The 23,178-nt window shown below is 27.8% G+C and overlaps 1 protein-coding gene across 2 annotated transcripts in view; it reads left to right on the forward strand.

Annotated features, from left to right (window-relative positions):
- Positions 1 to 1,427: 1,427 nt before the first annotated feature.
- LOC106690498 (serine/arginine repetitive matrix protein 1) overlaps positions 1,428 to 23,178 on the forward strand; it is a 47,903-nt gene continuing 26,152 nt past the window's right edge. For both annotated transcript variants that reach the window (XM_014435934.3, XM_067044977.1), the window contains exons 1-2: positions 1,428 to 1,500; positions 18,333 to 18,464. In XM_014435934.3, coding sequence (XP_014291420.1) covers positions 1,466 to 1,500; positions 18,333 to 18,464 — 167 coding nt within the window. In that variant the 5' untranslated portion in view covers positions 1,428 to 1,465. The remainder of the gene's footprint in view (positions 1,501 to 18,332; positions 18,465 to 23,178) is intronic.

Below are 23,178 nucleotides of genomic sequence, written 5' to 3' on the forward strand. Positions count from 1 at the left end.
TTTTTAAACCAAAAAATAAGAAAAGAAAAACTAAAACATTCTTTTTTTAAACCAAAAAATAATAATGCTTATAATAACCAAATAAATTATAAATTATAATAAACAAAACCACAACAAATATATTTTATAATTCGTGAACATATACTATTTTTTTGTATTTAAAGTAAAACACTACTGTATTGTACTGTAAAAATATATGCTTCTTAAACTTCACTAATTATTTTATGTAACACTGTTAAACATTGAATCATCAATATTTTTGTAGCTTTTTCTTTTTTTTCTTATACCTTTGTGTTGAATATGATTATATTTTATGTTAATTGTTGTAAATATTTTTTCAGTTGAAATAATTTCAGCCTCCAACGCCACACATCGCCTCATATACGCCTCTTCCTTTAATACATAGTAAGCTATATATACATATAAATATATGAATATAAATGTTGTTAACCCTTGGCTTGGCATCATGCCCTGAGCAGATTTATCCTGCATTTAACTAACACCAATGATATATCTTTATTATTTATCAGTTTTCTTTTGTCTAAAACATCTACAAAAATGTATTTAACATTTAAAAAAAAAAAAAAAAAAAATCAAAGTCAAAAATATATCTGAAATAATTTGGTACGTTATTTAAATCTTAATTTTTTTTTTAATTCTTTTTGTAAAACTTTATTTTTTTTCAAATGATAAATCATTCTAAAACCAAATATAATTAATATAAAAATGTAAATGATATTATTCATTAAAAATTATAAAAAATTTTAAGTATTTTTTGAAAAATAACTATTGATTGGATTGAAAGAAGACTGATAACCTGTGCATATACATACTATTATTAACCAAAAGAGTAGTTTGGCCCCTGCTCTCAAGGTGATGTGAATGCTCAATAGTCCTTACGCTCTGAGAGCTTCCTGGCAAAATACCCCAATATAAGAGTAATTAATACGTTACATTTTTTTTTCCAAACTTATTGTCTTTCATAATAAAAAATTGATAAAAAAATAAAATAATAGATAGTCATTGTGGGGTATTCCATGAGGCCATCAGTGCGTTTGTAGCTCAACCTAAACAATACATCATATTGAATATTGTGGTCTATGGCATTTGACTAAATAAAGTCATTTCAAAAGTAAATGTAGAATATGAAGTTTCTCTCTTCTGTTTATGTTTCTTATGTGTCATCCTGTTTTCTGTCACTTCTCTAAGTAAAGTAGTGACTGTTATTTAGTCGAGTCTAGACTTTTTGCGAGCTTCACATACTCTAAGGTCATTAATCATTAATTGGTTTTGAAGGTAAAAAAAAAAAATTAAAAAAAAATATTTGTATACAAAATTTGTAAAAAAAAAAAAATTGAAAAATCAAAAGATAGCTCGCTGAGTTGTATAGATACAAGAAATGTCTTGTACAGAGTGAGAGAGTTGAAGGCGCCGTGTTTGGCGTACGAGGACCCCAGCATGTACCATGGCAAGACCACCCCCAAGGCTCCGGACTTACAGGTCATAACAGCGTGTTCTGTATCCACTTTCCTAAATTCACATCACATGCTCATCTTCACAAGCACATGTACATTTCAGGTGCCTCGGACATAGACAGACATTCACTTAATCATACAATGACAATCCTTAAAATTATAAAAAATGTTTTGACAAAATATGCTTAAATTTCAAATAATAAAATGCCATAATTTAGTAGAAAAATACCATAGATGCATTAAAATCCATCATAATATGAGTGTTGTAGTTAAAAAAAGGCTCAAGTCCAAAATAAAATTTTTAAAAGTCTCTATTTTCAAATTTAAAAAATAAAAAGGGGCTCTATTCCAACCAGCTGAGTCCATGTTCAAATTTTTTAAACAGTTTTCGGTGCTATATTATTACATTATCAATTTTTTTTTCAAAAATCATTCAAATCACAAATTATTTATTTATTTTTTTGCAAAAATCTTTTTATCTTGTAATTAAACAGTATCAAAATTGTTAATTATAAAAATTAAACATTTGAAAATAGAATTACATTCATATAGCAATGTACAGTCTCAACCAAAATAAATCTTTGAGTAAATTTTTTAATACTAAAATCAGTTCTTATTTACTTGTATAGGGAGGCATATAAATGTATGCTTCCAAAATTACCAAATAATAGAATAATTATTTATTTTTAAAGTTTCGAGATTTCGAGAATTTTACAAATGATCCTGTTTTATCCTTGTCTTCGTATTTTCTTGTATCACTATATTGAAGCAGTTGAGGCAAGGATTTACCAGTTTTTTAATAAAGAAAATTATATATGATACAAACAAAATATTAAGAGATAAAAATAAAATGAATATCTAAACAAAAAGTACTGATTATGGCAATGAAATCATAAAATAAATTATATGAAATGATTCGAATATATGAAATCAAAAATGTTTGTAATCTCTGGTCCGAACATTGGAATGCGGCGTTTTCCAGGTTTTGGTAAATAATATACATATAACTTTATGAACAGGTGGTCGAATATTTTAACCTCTTAATGTATAAACAAGTTGAACCAGAACTGTGGAACATTATTGTAATATCGTTGAATTTACTAAAATCCGATTATAGTTGACAATCCTCTATCTCTGAGGTAAACTACGAGATGCAAAAGTTTACCATTTGAGTTTTAAACTAAAACTAGTAAAATTAATTTAAAAGAATTTTTAAAAATAATAAAATGAACATAAATAATTTTTTTTTAAAATATTACTTTTATGAAACGAAACTACTTTTTCTTATGGCATTTAATTTATCTCTGAGTATACAGAATTTTCCAAAGATTTTCATTTTGAATTGTCATAACATGATCAGACTGGTAACTCAAATACCTGACGTTAGACAAAGGCACAAGTAGTCATTTGCATTGGCCATTAATTATTTTATCATTTCATCATAATTCTTAAAATAAAACAAGCAGAGGAATGTGGAAACAGTACCCGCCAGAAGCCAGTGTATATATCTATCACTTATAATTTTATATTTAATCACATTTTATTTCCTTTACACTTATTATACAATAATGCATATGCAAAAAGATTTATTAAATCACACTAATTTAGCCACAAAGCAAGCTGCACAGTGAAAGCATGTTAGCACATAGACTGATATAATTCTTTCATAACTGATTTTTAGAAATAATGAACTGGATATATTAACTACAAATTTAAAAGTCAGAAAAAATATACGATATTTTACTTAATTATACAATTATGAAATTTTCTTTATTGTAAGATAAATACAAAGGCAAAAAAATTATATTTTAAATGATTTTATATTATTTGCTTTTGGATTTGATCCTCTTCATTAGCTCTTTTGGTGTAGATATTGGTTAGGTCTCTTCATATTCATATATACACACAAATACTTCCATAAAAAATATGAAGTCATCAAAACAAATATCCACATAAATTCATTTAAAATATTTTTTTGGTCCTTTTTTATCTTACAATCATGAAGATTTTGTTACTACATAATTAAGTGAAATATCATATTTTGTTTGTTTCCTATTTTTCAAATTAGTATTCAATTCCAAAAAAATAAGTAACTGAGATTGTTCAAATTAAACTGGGATTTTATTATAACAAGATATATTTTTTTTTTAAAAAAGTACTTACTAAAAAATAAATCTTATTAAAATTAGAATTTAATTGTGGGTGATTTTAACTTTAGTGTTCATTACGCCAACTTTTTCATTAATTCTTGTGGGATATTTCCGTAATTCCAGACGATTCTGATATTGCATGGTGTTTCTTTATTCTTGCCATTAAAAAATGTATCATATTTTCTACTTTATCTACACATACCACGGCTTTGAAGAAAAATTATAAAATCAATAATTTATTCAAATGAAAAGTAATAATAAAAAGTGAACATTAGAATAAGTATCCATTGTATATTAAGATATACTTATTAAGTCATTCAAGAATTTCAGATAATTTTAATTATCTTAAAATAGAAACTGAATTCAAGATATCCATCTCAAAACGCTCAAGTATTTTTGTCTGTGAAACAAAATAATAAGATGAAGTAAATTCATATTACAATATTAATCATAAACCTATTATCAAATAAACATAATGATTGAATGACACATGACATCTTGGCACACTTACTATTTTATAAGAAATCATTGTAAAATAAATAAAAAGTTTCAATATTAAATTGAAGAAAATAACTAAAGCTGAATCGCTATATCTTAAGCATAAATGGCGTTGTGTAAATTCATATACTCATGTATACTATTCATAAAACAATAAAAAAATTTATGGTACTAAGCGTTCAAATTTAGCTCACAAATAGAAAAGCCGTTATGGTACACTAATACCTGACTAAACTGTCGCAAATAGTAAAACTAAAAACTACATATTCTGTTGTACGAAATAAATTAAAAATAAAATTGCTGACGTCTGCTGAAAAAAAAAATGCAAAATATTCACTTTCAAATATATCAATATCGTAATTACTTTCGCTGATATTTCAAATCTATATGACGACTGAGGCTCCCTTTTGGTCAAAACATAGTTTGATTTTCCCTTCGACGAGTAAAACTCATTAGGCATTCAGTAATATATTTTAAATCATATCCCTAATTTTATTCATTCGGTGGTATCATCAGAGAATTACTTCAATCTTTTTTTTTTCTAAAATATCTTGAAAGTCAACAGATGGAACCGAAAGGAAAGCTTGTTGAAATTAATTAAATAAATGAAACATAAATGATAAATTATTTGAAGCGGTAGTAAAAGTCGACCCAATTTGATTAAAATAAATTCAACAGCGATAGGAAAAGTTTCTCTTTTTTTACCAAATAAGTTTTAAGAGCATGAACGACGAGTAGGGGTTGCGATTAATCATTGCTTGATACGAGGGAATACGAGGGATAAAAGTTTGGACATGAATCCAATTGAGAAGTTTTAAGTGGCCCAATAGTGATTTAATGTTTAACTGAGCGATTCAAAAAGAAAACTCAGGCCAACTTTTTTATTGACAAAGCACCCTCATTCGTCACCATTGTGAAATAGTTCAACCCAAAGAATTCCCGAAGAGAGCCAAATTAATCCGAAACGGAACTCAATGGAAATTTAATCGTGGGATTGATCAAAAAGGATAACCTATAAAAAAGGACTACCTCGAACTTTCAAAGCATAAGCGAGTCAAAGAATTTTTTGTATTATCCAACTGTACAATGGCCCATAGCATGCTTCCAAGTTGTGTTCTGAATATTCAAAAGGAAGGGAAGATAAAAGATTAGAGTCATTAAATTGATTAGTACATTTTACAGAACATAATAAAATCTAATAGCAATGAGAAGAAATATACAGATTAGTGCGCCCATATTTTTCACAGTAAAAAAAACAAAAATACAAATATTTTCTGATGCTTATCTATCAAATATATTTAGTTTTCTCCCACGTTGAAATCCTCATTTTTTCAATTCAATTTTCTTTTTTTCATAATCCACAATATAACGCAATCATCAAAACCTCCCTTCACAAGGTTAGGACTCTGTTATCAATTAATTGTAATGTTTAATATATTTAATCTTTCATATGTCTTAATTTAATAAATAAATCTATATTTTATTCAGTTTCAAAAATGATATAATTTAAAAAATTCTTTTTATCTATGTATACATTTGTATAGTTCAAAAAATGAAACCAACATTCACTTCATTTATAATTTTTTATTTATTCATCTTTTTTACAATGATGTTGATAATAGAACTTAATATTTAAACATTTTTAATAAACAATTACCAATTCACTGCATCTTAATTAATATTTTCAGATATAAATATTGCTTCTAAAGTTTTTCTTCTAAAAATGATATCTTCCTTATGCATTACTTTTAACCTTTTCATAATCAAAATTATATTTATTTTTGAAAACGTGTTGTACCAATACTGATTTATTTTTGTATTTTACATTATTATCTTGGTACATTATTTGAAGCTGGGAAATGCATTCCTTTGACAAGAATAATGGTTTTGAGTGTTTAATTCAAAAACATTTTAATAAGTTTTAACCAAATTCATTATTGAATAGGTTTCGTCAATAAGCCACTGCATAACATGATTCAATGACCCTTTCTATGATAATATATTTCTCACAAAATTTTTAAAATTGTAAAAATTAAGTGGCTCTAAATATATTAAATCATCACAGTAATTTATAAAGCAAATCTATAAAGTTTATAAAACATTTGATTCACTACCAGCAGTTAGAACTTATTAGACTAATATTAATATTTCAGAACAGTTTGAAAAAAAAAGTTATTTTTATTAAATTTGTTTTATCCTACGACAGTCGCACTACTGTAGGCATGTAGCATTGTTTTTAAAAAATAATAATCTTTGATATTTAACAGTTTCAACCAGTAATAACTGAATAATTGTTAACGTTGTTTAGTAGAGAATTGATTTTCCTGATTTTTTATGAACGCTTGGCTGATTTTACTAATTTTATTTTTATGTGAACTTTAATTAAAATTCTAAAACATTTAATAACTGTGGGGGGGGCTTATAAAACCTTTAGAAAAAATTAACAAAAATTCTAAATTATTCTATTAAAGCAAAATGAACTATACACGACAAATCTCCGGAATATGGAACCATTTGGCCAAAAGCCATCGGGTCTGGCTCAAATGAAATATACCTAATCTGATCCACGGGAGCTCTCACAAAGAAGGGCTCCAGATGAATCCTCCAGGCAAAGGGATGATGATCAATGCGTCACAGTCTCTGACAAAGGATATCACTTGGACCACCCTCTCCTTTCAGGGTGGCTCAGTCCAAAATATGTCTCTATCCAACCCTGTCCAGCACTTCTTTGATTCATTTTTAGTGTTTAAAAAAATGCTGAAAAACATTATAACTGGAGATAAAATTCAAAAAACGTTACTCTGCGTAAAAAAGGTTATTTGGGTTTTTCAGAGTTTTGATAATAAGTGATCTTGATATATAAAATAACAGGTACCACTCACTCACTGACTTAAAGAGCTTGGATTTAAAAAAATCGTACTGTGAATCGTTCAATTTTTTTTCTGAAACCTTAAAGGAAATTAGTTTTTCAAATAACTAGAAAGATTATGAAATTATCTATAAAATTGAAATAAAATCAGATCGGTGTCAATAACACTACAGACTCCTATTTTTTAATAAAATAAAGTATAATAAATAGATCAGTTATATGTTTTAAATTTTTTTCGTGTTTTTCTGTCGAGTCATTTTCTTTATAGTTATTTATAAATTTATGTAATTATATATACAAGAAAAAGTATCATATATACATTTTAAAGTAAGAATATACTATGAAAGATTCAAAATTCGGAAAAAAAAAAAAAACTTTAAACGCACTACTTTCCACAAGAGGGTTAATCATAGCCTCACATAGCTTCTTGTTCCAGTGACTAATGACTCAATAGATATTAACACTAATGGAATTTCCAATTCTTTTCTTTTTAAAAGCATTATTTTGCTTTATTGAAATTTAATATAAAATTATTTAAAGTAATACAAAAAAAAAAATTATTTTGTGTAGAGGATTCAACCCTTTTATATGCCCAGCTCATTGTATGTTCCATTTACTATGTTAGCTTTTACTTCCTTTGTCATAGCTAAATTATTAGAAGGGATTCATTAACAGTTAATTATTTCTTTTGTGTTTGGCCCCAAAAGATCTGACTTCAAACGGAATTCCTTTTGTTGAAAATTTCTATTCCAATTGTCAAATTATCTACGGTTACTGTAAAACCCTTTTAGTTCATATTATATTTTTTCTAAAGAATCAATATAAGCTTTAAATTTTGTCTCCTTGTCTAACAAATAGTCAATTAAAATCATAAAATACTCGTAAAATAATATGTTCAATTACCATACTACAACATTGATTGATATATATGTTGGCGTAAAAACATATTTAATTCAACGCTTAAAAAGTCAGCTACCATGCGATCACTTACTGAAATAGTACTGTTGCATTAAAATATAAACTAATAAAAGGAAAAATTCATGGGAGATAGCTTTAAGTGGATAATGTATTTGTCACGAGAGGAGTGTTTTCGGACTTCCATATTCGGTTCTGAACCTTGAAGGCATAACCTTCAACAACTATAGTCATTCTATGACAGAAAAATACTTCCTGATCGTATACAGTTTTCTTGTGTGGATGTCTTTTCCCGTAAGGTTACGAATTATTCCTGAAAAAGGAAACTAAAAATAGTTGTTTAACTAGGATAGTTAAAGAATAAACTTTTTAAAAATACTAATCAACAGGTTTTGAGACAAATTGAAGGTAGAAAAATAATAAGAAGAAGAAAATAAAGAATAAAATTAATCACTATTTCGTAAATTACCTCATTATTCGAAACAAATGATTACTAAAAGTACTGTAGAACCCCGCTTATACGTTCTAGTCGGTATCGAGATATAACTGGTCAAGTGGGAGTGCAGATTAATTTAAATTTAGTTCATATATTTGGTAAAAACGAAAATCTTATACATAAATAAATATGTTTGGGACATGTATAATAATATACGATGAAGATAAATGTATCACACTAATTTAAAATGAAAAAAAATATCTTCAGATAGATGATTTAAATTAAACATACAAACGAATTATTTTGAGTTAATTGTTATGTGTTAACAGTTAGTTGTCTTGTCTGGCCAAACTGCCGGTTAACCTAAAGCGACGGTTAAACGAGGTTCCACCATATATTAGAAGTAATCAGGACCTTCCTACGAAACCAGCAAATATATCGCTTAACTGAGACTATCTCACAAGTTATTTAAGCCTCAACGATGATCTCACTGCGAGAGATAAAAGTTGGTAGGAAAAAAAAACTTTAGAAAAAGTAATAAACTTAATCCTTTACAGCTCCTACTTGCGAAAGTTATAACAAGATCTTTTCTTAATGCTACTGTTATGTCCTCAACTTTTTAGATGGAAACCAGAAAAGTGTTAAGAAAACAATCTCAACTAAATGGGATCAAATGAACTTGATCTACAAGTCCTATAATACAAAGTACTCCATCAATAAGTTTTAATATAAAAATAAATATATTTTAGTGACCACATGCACAATGATTAAAGATAAAATCCTTTCACATTAATTTTTCACTATTCCAACAATGAAGAATTGAAATATGAAAAGAGAAAAGGGATCGTTAGTGGTTGACAGATCTGATTGATAATAGCTGTACAAACACCATAGTTGAGTTAGGCCAATTCCTTTTTTTTTTTTTTTTTCGGATTGTAAACCACGATTAATAGTGAAGTTTGGAATGGAATATTTCTTCTACCTTTCTTTGTATTTGTTTCAACAGTTAAAATTTTTAAAAGGAAACCTTTTGAAATTTGTTGACGCTATTTGTTGTAATTGTTGAAAATTGGTGTTATTCATTTTCAAAGTATTCATCGTTATATAGGGTCACTTGTACAATCATTGAGAAGTATGACTAACGAAAACATGATTTTCGTCTTGTCTTTGAACCCCGACCTCCGCACACCCTCACTGCTCGCAGCAGAGAGCAGTCAACGCAATCACCACGCAGATCAAAAACCTTATTCGATAGTGGAAGACAGCGATCTATCAGGACCAGATGCTGGCTAATCATGTAGATGTCAACTTATTCTGGCAACTGAGCAAAAGCGAAGTAAATAAGTCAACCATCCTTATCCACAACGGAGCCCAGTTTTGCTGATCAGTGCAACAAGCAGACCCACTCACACACCAATTATTAACATCAGGATATTCCTGTTCATACCGTTGCACACGCTATTTTTCTCAGGAAATTTAACCTTCCATTTTAATATTATATCTGCGTCAAAAGGAGTATCTAAATCGGTGTAATTGGCTTCGTCTAAGATCATGCATATTTTGGTATGGTAAATTTTTTAAATGAAAATAATGGTAATAAATATATACATTTTATCAAAAATATAGAAACAAACTCGAAATAAAAATATGTTTGTTCATTCTAAATACACTTAATTAAAATTTAGGTCAATTATTCGACTAAATTCAACAAACTAAATATATCTGTTCAAAAGTATTTATTATTAAATTCACAATTTTGATAACAATCTTGATCTCGTCAACACAAGTGGAGGATTGTTTGGAGGAAGAAAGTAGTTAAACTGAGCAACATTGGAAAAGTGTCAATAAATGGGACTCGGCGTGAAATCCTCCAATGCCAACCTTAGTGATAACCTTACTTTAAAAACATTTACTAATAACTTCGATTTGTCTTGGTCGATATACAATACGCACAATCTCCTGAGATAATAAAAAATATTTTAAAATAATTTAATACTTAAACCAAAAATAATTTAAGGAGATCCTTTCCAGACCTAAACTTCAAAACATTTACTTCTAAAGAGTACAGGGGTCTTTGAAAAAAATAAATAGTTAAATTGGGAAGCATTGAAAGAGTGGCTAAAACTCGAAAACACATCAACTCTAACAAATTTGAATACAACTACTTTTCAGAAGACCCGAAATGACTTAATGGTTTTATCTGATCCCTCGATTTGAGTTTATAAGATTTTATTTATCAATAATGTTTCCAGTAAATTATTAAAGTAACAAATTTGATTTAGTATATACGTTACGTAAACATGATGGCGACATTATTGCTTATGCCGACATTTAGAATAATATCTATATGTTATAATGATATATATAATATCATTTAGCACAAATTATTGTGCTTTAGAAATATTATTTAATTGTCAGAGAAACGTGTTCCAAAGCAACTTAACTTCTTTGTCTCAAAAAATAAATTAATTAAAAATTACACGCACACACATACATATTAATTTCAAAAAGATGAAAAAATTATTATAGTTTTTGTTTAACAAACTAACTGAGTTACATTAGAAGGAATTATGCAGATATTCTCAAAAATTAAAGTAGAACATCCAAATCTGCTGCATACATAAGTCATTGCAGGAATAGGTTTTGCATGGATCAAACCAAATTCACTCTAAAACAACATAGATTTCAAGAAATGCATGATTGCAAACGTTTAGTTGGAAGTTTAAAATGATGAGCACACTTCCATATGAATAGGAACAGAGTAACGCGATCTGTGCAGCTTGTTTCCTCACTCACATTTTAATAGACAACACCAGAGGGTGGTTTCGACACATTTGCATGAAATGAATTTTTGTCTGTTTTATTTCATTGAACACTATTTTTTATCACCTATTTTGATGTTGTTTTGTAATCAAGCATGGAATTCACGTTTGAATGGAATGTTGCATGCACTCGATAAATAACTGCATAAATCATACAATGCATTTTACATATAAAGTATTTTTCATTATTTTCATTAACCATTATAATTATTAACTATGTTAATAAATTTACTTATTAATTATGTACTTATAGACATTGAGTATATTATTTAGTTTGCTTTCATAAAAGCTAGGTTAAAGCGTTTTATTTATTAATTTTTATTATTAAATAATTGATTTGTTTTTCTGTTGGTTAAATTAATATTTTTATTGCAACTATAGGCATAAAAATTAGTAAATATAGGAAATGATTCATAAGAAACGTGAAATAAATACAACCCCGGTTAAATTTAGCAAAGCTTTGATTTCATTAAATTCTAAGAAATAAAAAAATTGAAAAACTGGCAGCATTTTCATCTATATAATATTATAAAAAAGATTATAAGTGGTATTCATTATAATATGGGTGATTCTCAAACAACTGAAATTTTTAAGTTAACTATTATTAGCATCCAAGTTAATATTTAATAATATAATAACAGTTCAGGGTGTCTTATAATAAAGAAATATTTTTTTTTTTAGATACGATAAATAATTTATATGAATATTTTACTAATCTCCTAATGTCCCTGAGCTATATTACGAACATTCAAATACATCCTAACTTATTTCATACATAAAAACCACTTTACTGGTCTCAGATCTTAACTTAAAGCTTACAAAAATTAATTGCAATTATTTTTTTAGCTATATCAAGATATGTCCTTGAAAAAAAATTCGTTCTCGTGTATTAAAAAAATTAAAGTAAAACATAAAATAGTTCTAAATTTGATTTTCAAAAAATTCCTATCACAAAAATCGTCCAAAAAATAAAAACCAAAGATTTTGAATTTTGAATTTCTATTATTAAAGCTTGATACATTTATTGTTCTGTGATTTGAAATTCACCATTATGAGATTTTTCTTGCGTTTTTCTAGTGGGTACAAAAACCAATATGATTGAAAATTTTATATAATTTAGATTTGCTATAATTAAAAGATTAATAATTCAAATGTAATAATATGTATGTAGGAAATTGATTTTTTATTTACTATCACACAAGAAACAATTTAGACATGCCAAATTAATTTGACTAGTTTGCCTTTAGAATTGATTTGTGTGTGGTTTTTGTTTTGATGCTTTTTGAGTGTTTGGTGGCTTATTGCTCATTTTCTTTTCTCTGCTGATCAGTTCTTTTCAATACATCACCTTTCAGCTGTGTTTAAGTTACCTCCATTTTAATTCAGTAAGTCAAGTTGTCTTGAAGTGATATGCCTTCTCTAGTTGATGTCTGTTGTTGGCTATTTGTCTTAAATGCGCTGCATTCTGCGAATATTTTATATAAGGATTTTCTGTCCTAATGATGTCTGAATTGGAGAAATACCGACTATTATTGATGGATAATTTAGAAATTCATGGTTTTAAGTGTCTAATCTACCAGTTTTATTCCTACGAGAAATTTGTTACTATTTCGGGGTTTCTGCTCTTTCATATAAATCATGAAACTAGCATATTTTTTTGTAAATTTATTTATATTCTACATTCATTCCAATTATAATAAATTTTTATATTTGAACACAGCATAACTGAAATTCAGAGGAAAAATAAAGTAATGTTGTAAAGTAGATGTTATATATGTAACAAAAACACGAGGAGCACTAAGCTAAACATGAGGATCTGAGAAGCGTAGTAGTAAAACTAACTTCCAACTGAGTTTGATAATCCTCAGCAAACAATTCAACGGCGCCTAGGTGTTTTGCTCCAACAGTTTGCAGACCTGCCCTCGGGGATCAACTCCAGTCTTACTTACTCTCAGTTAATAAAGTTATGACGCATCGTTACATGCTTTGAACAAAAACTATTTAATCATTAATTTAAAAATAAAGTCTTAAATTATAAAGAAATTTGTACAATACGAATAAAAAGAAATTTTTCAAAATTGTAAATTAAATTTAAAAAATAAAAATATTTGGAAATAAAGTAAGAGATATTAGAAGAGGAGAAGATGGTCGGGGGGTGCGGTCAGCAGGAAAAAACACAAATAAACAAACGAATTATTTAGTTGTGCCGACGTTTCGACCTAATTTTCAGGTCTTCATCAGGGCTATAAAAACAAAAAGACAACAACCATCATTCAGAGAGAAAACAATAATAAAAATAAAGAAATACAAATAAATAATAGACTAAAAATTTGGAAATATACATAATAATGGAATGAAAATATAAATTATTTGATTAATAACTATGAACTATTAATCACATAATTTATATTTTCATTCCATTATTATGTATATTTCCAAAATTTTTAGCCTATTATTTATTTGTATTTATTTTTATTTATTTTTTTCTCTCAATGATGGTTGTTTTTTTTCTTTTTATAGCTTGAATATCTGAAAATCAGGTCGAAACGTCACCACAAATAAATAATTCGTTTGTTTATTTGTGTTTTTTTCTGCTGACCGCACCCCCCGACCATCTTCTCCTCTTATATATCTAGAGTGAACTATCTTTACATCAGTAAGAGATATTATTTAAACAACAAATAAGGTCACATTTTCCAATACGTGACGTTATTCACAACTTCCAGTATATACAACAACCCATATAATCATCTCAGTTTGGTTAAAAATAATAAATGGTCATATATCCGCCAGTGAAACAAACTGCAATGGAAAAAGATTTCTCAAGTTTGCATTATTAACTTGAAATCCTCCCAATAAACAAATCGATTGAGTTTGTCCAAGATGTTGGTTAGAATCAGAACTATAGTTTGTCCAAGATGGTGGTTAGAATCAGAACTATAGTTTGTCCAAGATGGTGGTTAGAGTTCGAACTAGAGTTTATCCAAGATGTTGGTTAGAATCAGAACTATAGTTTGTCCAAGATGGCGGTTAGAATCAGAACTATAGTTTGTCCAAGATGGTGGTTAGAGTCCGAACTAGAGTTTATCCAAGATGTTGGTTAGAATAAGAACTATAGTGTGTCCAAGATGGTGGTTAGAATCAGAACTATAGTTTGTCCAAGATGGTGGTTAGAGTCCGAACTAGAGTTTATCCAAGATGTTGGTTAGAATCAGAATGGTTAGAATCAGAACTATAGTTTGTCCAAGATGGTGGTTAGAGACCGAACTAGAGTTTATCCAAGATTCTTTCACTCTACTTTTCAAAAGGTCCCAGTTTTTAACTATACAACTGGATCCGTACTATGGATTATATAATTGAAGGGGTAAGTGGATGAAGGGATTATGTTATAAATAGTAAATGTTATTGTTTTAAAAAAAATTAGGTTCAATTTATATTTGTTAGAGGCTGCTATATTTTTAAGTGTAAATAACCTTCGACATCTAGGCATATCAGTTATTAATTAGTTTTTGAGGTTAGAGTTCCTCACTCTAGCTAGATACGTCATCCACACTAAAGATTCAAAAAAATATTACATAGCCCTTTCATCCACTCACCCCTTCAATTACAACCTGTTATTTTCATTTAAAAGTTATTTAATGCTATTACCTGCAAAAATATTCTATCCAATTTAAATATTCAACAGCATAAACTTGAACATCAAGCTGTTTAAACTTATAATTAAAAAGTTAAATTCGCCTGCTAAAATTCCAGTTCTTTTCTTCAGAGAGACAGATATTTTTCAACTATTATTCATTTTGCTATAACACCAATTGATATCTTTCTGCTAAGATTGAATTGTCACTGAGTTAGTTAGAACAAAATGTGAGTTAGCTGATATTTAGACTTCAAAATATCTAAGCCAACATAGTCGTGTTGTTGAGATGTCTTTAAGTGATGTTCTGTTTCTAGTTGTGTCGTTGTGCTATTGATTTGGGATGTACTGAATTTTATTTGCATGCGTGTGGTCTGGTGTTTTTCTGTCCTATGGATATTTGAACTGGCAAAGATTGACTGCTTAGTTGTATATCGATATTTCAAGACTCAAAGCTTTGTGTTCCGAACCATACAAATATATTGTATTATTAAAAATTATACATTTACAATGTTTTTTCTATCATTGAGATTGATATTCAAAAACAATTTTAATGATTTTTTTAAAATTTAAACTAGTTCTTATTCGAAGGTCCTAACAATATTATAGATTAAATATAGCCAGTTTGAAAAAAGTAATTAAACAAAGTGTAAACAAATATTAATAATTACCAAGTTTAGTGTAAGTATATAAGCTTTGTAAAACAGATAACGAGTAAAAATGAATCTTACCCTAAACTGTGAAATATATTCATTAACGGACAAAATAAAATAATTATTCATAATCAAGGAGAGTAAAACTTTCTGAGAATTGAAAATGCTGCCATTCTCTAAATTAACTTATAAATTCTTCCTAGACGGACTAATTTGGTTCCAAGAAAATAACTTCACAAACTCTAAAACACAGACATGAAATTGAAATCTAGTGACATGTGATACTAAATTTCATGTTGATTTCAAGAAATTGAAAATATAAAAAAATTAAAAATAATTTAAACTGCTTGCTTGTGTTGAAGCTTGTTCAAAAATAACCGTTATGAATAAAATTTAAAAGAATCAATCTTTACTTGGCTAATACTTCTTTCAATATTCATGAGCCAGTTATCTAAATCGGTATAAATATCGTCTTCTTCAAAAAGAGGAAGAATAAAAAATATTTCAAACATGCAATTAAAAAAAAAATAGTGATTATATAGTAGAAATAAATAGAATAAATAGACTAGTATGCAATAAATACTGAAGCTTATAAATTTACTAATAACGTTAGGTATGTTGAAAATGTTTAATATAAAAATATCAACTAAAAATGTCAAACTATAAACACAAGTACAGAGCATATAACTTTATTTTCAAAATTAAAAATATATGGTATATTATATTATATATTGGTATATTATATAGTTGGAATTAGTACTCCAATACCTTTTTATTTTTTCAATTAGAATTTTTATCATATTTGTTATTGTACTCATGAATATGATACTTTGCAATTTTGTACAATAACAAATTGTAGTTTTAAATTTGACCATAAGGTACTGGATTGATTATCTAGAGTATTAAGACACTTAATATATTTTTTTTTATTCAAAAACCTCTAACAGACTGCTTGTAGTTTAATATTTTCTCATTAGAAATTCAAGAAATCTTTTATGTTAAATGTAATATGGTATCATCCGCAATATTTAATAATTCCAACAGATTACAATATTATTAATTAACAGAATTGAATCCTGACCATATTGCCAACAAGATGTTTTAAACATTAATAAACTAGTTTATCAGCCTGGCACTCGTTGTTAAGCTTTATTTGTAACCATTTATTTTTTTAAGAGATGATGTAGTTACACCCATTTTTTTTTTACTTCAGATTGGGAATTTCAATATACATCTCGAAACCCCCACGAAATAAATATTGACTGACCCAGGTGGTAATCGAGCCCACAACTTTCTAAACCAAGCACTGTGGAACCCTCGCCCCCACTTGTATAGTTATCACATCCTCGTTACTAAGACTGTTTTAAAAAATCACTTATCAGTTAAAAAGAAAAATCTATATGAACACAAGAACTAGTGTCCTACCTATTAGATTATTTCTTCGATAGTTTAATAACCTAAATATGAAATTAACAAGTGAGTAAATCTTTTGTTTCTTATTTGCCATTCATTACATTACTAATATAAAGATATCATAAAAATAATAATAATAATAACATTAAATTAATGATTTATTATATTGATTGTTTGAGAGTTGTTTATTTTATTATTAACACAAACACACTTGATCCATTTTTACTCTCAACATTTATTTCAGAAACCCTCCAATGTTTCGGCCCTCAAGCCATTTTCAAGGAGACAGCCTTAAATATTGAAACGTTGGAGATTTTTTTTAAATAAATGTTGAAAGTAAAATTGGATCAAGTTTATTTGTGTTAATAATAAAATGAGATTAAATTTAACGTTTATAGGATTTTCATCAAGCTTTCTTCATTAGACCTGAAAGAATACGCTTAAATTGCGTCTAAAATTATCAAAAATCTGTATCAATTAGAGCAGATATAAAAACTTGCCTTTAAAAATAGGGTAACTATAACCAAACAACAAAAACTGGTAAGTAGGTTTTCAGGATAAAAGTATTATCTATAATTATACCTTTAATCTTTAACGAATAAAGTAAAAATTTTGAATTCTAAATTTAAAAATATTATTACAAGTTAATATATTAATAAAAACAATAATATTTAAAAAAAAACCTTAATACTTAGGGTGAGTAATAAAATAAAGTGAAAATGTATATAAAATTCAATAGTATAATCTGAAGAATTAAATAACTTTCAGGAAAATCTATAATAAAATCTTCTTTGACAGGTTCATACAAGTTTACCTGAAATGTTTGGGAAATAATCGATGCTAATTTTTACTAACAACAAACACCGAAATTCCATAAAATAAAATACGATTAATTATACATAATAATTCCTAAACTATTATATCTGTATTCTGATACATTCTTTTTGTTTAGGGTTTCCCCTCCAAGATTAAAAAAAAATTATTAGCCATAGCCTTCTATGATCGCTTAATTCTTAATATTTTTTTCTTAAGAGAAGATTATGCATTGTTTTGTATGATCATAACTCTTGTAGTTTCAAAGCAAAATTAAATACTAAAATCTTATTTTCAAAATGTAAACAAAAAAAGGTTAGTTACTATAATGGCATTTGGTACAGGGTTCACAGTATATATAAAAGGCATTTTTAAGAACTAGTAAAAATGAAATATGTTTCCGCTCATATCTGCTCAATATATTTTATAAGCTTGTACTTAACTAGAACATTTTAGATGCTAACTTTGAATCAGATAGCTAGATACCGCAGGATGAGTGGAAATGTATTCAATGCCGATTTGGTATTCCATTATTCCATATTCATTATATAATAAAATATAAATTGGCGGATGATACCAGAGGTAAAGATCAAAATTTACAAGAGCTTTAAGGACAAGCGTGAGAGGGCTAACTCAGCTGACCGCATGCTTTAGGACAATGACGGCAATATGTTTTGTCTGCAACCTGCCGATCCTGAGCCATCAAGTCGGGCTCGTCTGGCAGGGCGGCAATGGCTGGGACGACCTCATGAGGGAGCAGCTGGAGGAGTCCACTCTCAGGCAGAGGTGAGTGCTGCAAACTCTTGGATACACTCCCCTTATCTAGAATTATTATCTTGTACACTAATTAAGTGCAGGAAAATAGACCCAAATTGGCCAAGTAAAGAACAATATTTGTACAATAATGAAACTTTTGTCATAAATGTGTCTTGGTAGTAAGAATATACATTTACAGAGGCTCCCAAATTTCGAGGAAACCACCTGAACGAAATAGAGGGTGGATATTAGCGAAATGATTGGTTAAACATAAGTTCTGTCAGGTGTCACTTGTTAAAATTCTTCTAAATTTTGAATCGAATTATAACTCTCCCATTACGATAGAGCCAATATTTTAAGTGAAAACAGAAAATTCATTACGAATTTCCGCATAACTGATGAACGAGCATGTTACAGTAATTGGTGATGTGAAACACATGCTCCTCGCTTTTTTTCAATTCTATAGCTTTTGCTTGTTTTTAGTGCTTCCTTTTCTGTTGTTACTCTCTATTCCAAAACAAACTTTTCACTAATAAAACAAAACTGTAACTCAACGATACATTATTTCGAGCAAATTATTTTTTAAATATCCTTCCCGCCATTTCGAGGCCTCACTGCCGAGGAAAGCTTTGGACGGACTCTGCATATCTCGATTCCAACTATCAAGACGAAGTTATACCAAAGTTTCAATAATACGCAAATATTGTTCTTATTCTTATCTTATCTGATTCCTTTACTAAATAGGCTAGCACTTGGTTATCGAATTAAAGATTAATAAAAAGATATAGGCTTTCTTCTTGAAACAAGTCAAACTAAAATAGGCTATTTTAAATTGTTAATTACAAAAGTAAAAATGGCTTCACAAAATATGTTTTAAGCAAGCTTTCAGATTTTTTTCATGTTCTTCATTAGTTGTTTGTGTTCTTGAATAAAATAATTTATTCCAATACAACTTTCATCAGTTGCACAAACAAAAATTGCATTATTAGCAAAAACAAATCATACAGGCTACAGGAACTTGTTGAAAACATGCCTCAACGATCTTTACGCATTCATAAAAAAAAATATTCCAAAGCATAGAATTCTATAATTCCAAACATATGCCTAAAAAATTATTATGTTCTAAAACAATTTTTAAATCATTGAATAAATAAAAATCAAATTATTCGTTAATGCCATAAATACAGACCCTTGTAATTTCATATTATAATTTTCACAAGGCATAAATAAATTAACAAAAATACACTTCAAACTTTAATAGTAAAAATCAAAAAACAAATTAATTGCATAATTTTTTATTCTTACCTGTAATTAACTATAACGTCAGATAATAAGTAATAATAATAATTATTAACATGATAGTGCATAATGAAATGAGAACTAGTAATTTGAGGGACACCTCATCTTAATTTATTTTTTTCGCCGGTATGCAAAAAAACACCTAATTCTTTCCACATAAAATACAACAATTAGCAGAACTTCAAATGCATACATTAAAATAAAATACGGATTTTATCTCAGGACAGTTTGTTAGAGTTTATCAAACTTTACTTTTATTTACATATATATGATTGAATCTAAAATTATTGAAAAACCTTTATTTCATGATAATCTAATATGAACATTTTAACAATATATTACTAATAATAATTCATTTTTATATTAAATACATGTATAATTTAAATATTATGTAATATCAATTTAAAAAATAAAACAATACATATAATTACAATCAACAAAATATAATATTTTTCCCCAGATCTGTTAAAGTTGCATTTTTTATATTTTAATTTTACTGAACTAAAGATTTGGTACAAGTGTGCTGGGCTCACTTGTGGCAAACATGTGAACTACATAACAAAATTCGCTTGGTATTGTTCTTCATCCTATATTTCAGAGAAAAAATTCACTTGGGACCAACAACTAAAGAAATAAATACACATAAACTGACAAATTTAAAATTAAAAATGTACAATTCTTATTTAATATTCCAAATATATTAAATATAAACAGGGAAGTTAATCTAGCATAAGAATTTAAATTAAATGACCCGTCGTAATGTCGTATCCTACAGCTAAAACTTTTAACAACACACCGAAAAGCTCATGACCAATAAATCGTTGAACTGTACAAATATTCTCTGTTGAATTTTTCATAAATACAATAAAATTAAAACAATTGTAATATGCGCCCATGATTTATAGTAATTGTTTAATTATATCCAAGTGCTTGCCTGTGATTTCCCATGTTTTATATTTAATGATAATCTATTTGTAATCCTTACCCAAAAATGTATGATTCCATTCTATTCTAATTTTATTATATAATCGATCGGCTTGAAAGTCGATTTAAATTTTCGATTTAACCATAGATTAAGGCATGTATTCTCTTTTTCTTCACTTATTCAGGAAAAATAAAAAATACTAATAAAAGTAATATTATATGGTCTTTCAACACTAAAGTGAACCATATCCAAATGCTCAAAAATAAGTAGACGAAAGTAAGTTCTATCTTATAAGGTAACTTTTAGTAGTGTATATTTGTTTCTATTTAAATATATATTTCAAAAAGTGCAGCTGGAATCTTAAAAACAAAAATATAATAGTTATAACATAGTTATTAGTTAAATCATTATTAATTGTTCTTGATCCATCTATATTTCTGTTTCTTCAAGTATTTTCAACTTTAATCTCTTCAATTTTGAGAAAATTATTGAATATCATGATGGGTTTACATAATGTTCAAATTTCATCTTCATTTTTCAATATCATATTTTTTGTTGTTTTCTAAGAGGTGTTCATTTCAATATCTTTTATAATGCATCAATTTATTAAGTTTACAATATTTATAGGTATGGGAAAGGGTAAATATGTAAAATATAAAATAGGAACCTGCTGATTTTATGCTTATATCATAAGCAGATTAATACTAGACTAAAATTTTAGTCAGTTATCAAAAATTAATAGCAATGAAACATAATGATGAATAACTAAATATTTATTGTATTTCGTATAATTATTTGGCTTGTTATGTATTCAAATTTCATTACAATGCAAAGGGTTTTTTTCAAAAATATCCGATTTATAAGCATTGAAACTTTATTTTCTGAAGAGGAATGAACCTCTCAAATAAGGTTATTCTTTTCAACCTCCCCCATCACATTTTTTCCCTTTCTTGTGCTATCCAATTATTTGATAAATAAGGAAACAAGCGGAAGGAATATTTTATTTCTTTTTTTTTACAATGCCATTTTTTAAAATATAAAATTAGAAGTAATAAAAAGAGGGGGAGGGTAATAGCATCCACTAACCACTACTAATGGGCCTCACAGAGTATGGTATTTTCCGATATATTGGTATGTAGTAAATACGTTATAATCACAGGAAATCGATAAACTCATCAATATACAATACTATTGGTAAACAATAAGATTAAAGATAAATAATAGCATTCATAAAATATATGATCCACTCAACGTTTAAGTTCCGAGTATTATGCTATTTGAATTTGAAACAGTGGATCCCAGATGAATTGGTTGGATTCTAAAAGTTGAAAGTCCATAGACAACAACTCAGCAACAAGAATGGGCAAAACTTAGTTATAAATAAAACTATAACTAAGTTGTCGCAAATAAATGTTTATTTAGTATACCCATATACTTATAACTGTGGGTTCGTGTGAGGTAGTTAGACAACATTTCTCTAAGGACACAAGGAGAAAGCAGGCAAAAAGATTTTTCTGTTTGTGAATAGACAATAAATACATCGAAATTAATTTCAAGGTGCGAATTAAGGATTTTCTTAAACTCTATTATAATTATAGGATCCTCTGATAAATATTAATTTAAGCAATATATTTTTCCTTATCAAATATGTCCAATCAAAGTACGTAAGATACTGGATATCAATTCTGTGGCTTTTTTGAACGACCGAATTATCAATGGGACAAAACGTACTAAGGGATTCCTTAACCTAACCCTATGAATTAGGAAATATAAGAGTGGAACACCGGCGAACTTTATAATTAAATAAATTTTGAAAGAAAAAAGCAATTAAAGAGATGTTTTCAGAAGCGGCATGAATCTGTTACAGAAGGAATAAAATACCGGTGAGCGCAGTTGGACTATGTCATCGTTGTTGGTTTCGTTTACCTTGATATAAACGTATCATCAATCTACCTTATCCTAAATCGTTTCTTTGTTTATGCTCATTCGTGAATCCAGATTAGGACGAAAACGATAAATACTAAAGTGACAAGTCAAAATCTGAATTTGATAAATATTCAATTGAACTTAAATTTAATCTTAGTTAAACCTCTTAAAGATTATAAAATTAGTAATTATTAATGTTTAGCTTCATCCAAGGTTACTACGAAACAGATGGTGGGCATAATCCGATTATTTTTTCAAATTATTTCAATATTTTTTCAAATATATTTTTCAATTGCAGGTAAAAAAGTCACATAAAGTCAATAATGACAGTCTAGGCTAAAAATACCAGTATCATTATTACATTGAGGGAACTTTCTGGACTGGATTTTAGCGGCTACATTTACTAGCAACTTTTAATTTTAGCGGCAAGACTCTAAGTAATAAGAAATTAATCTAGTAAATGGTTGAATCAATCTCAATTAGCAGATAACTACCAGCTACCAGGAGGCAGTTAACAACAGATTACAACCGACCCACTGAGATAAACCAAATGGCCCTTTACTATAATTAGAGTTCCCTCCAATATAGCCCTTC

This window comes from Halyomorpha halys, unplaced genomic scaffold (genome assembly GCF_000696795.3).
Source record: "Halyomorpha halys isolate HHAL.00 unplaced genomic scaffold, Hhal_1.1 Scaffold1747.1, whole genome shotgun sequence".
Classification (NCBI taxonomy): Eukaryota; Metazoa; Arthropoda; class Insecta; order Hemiptera; family Pentatomidae; genus Halyomorpha; species Halyomorpha halys.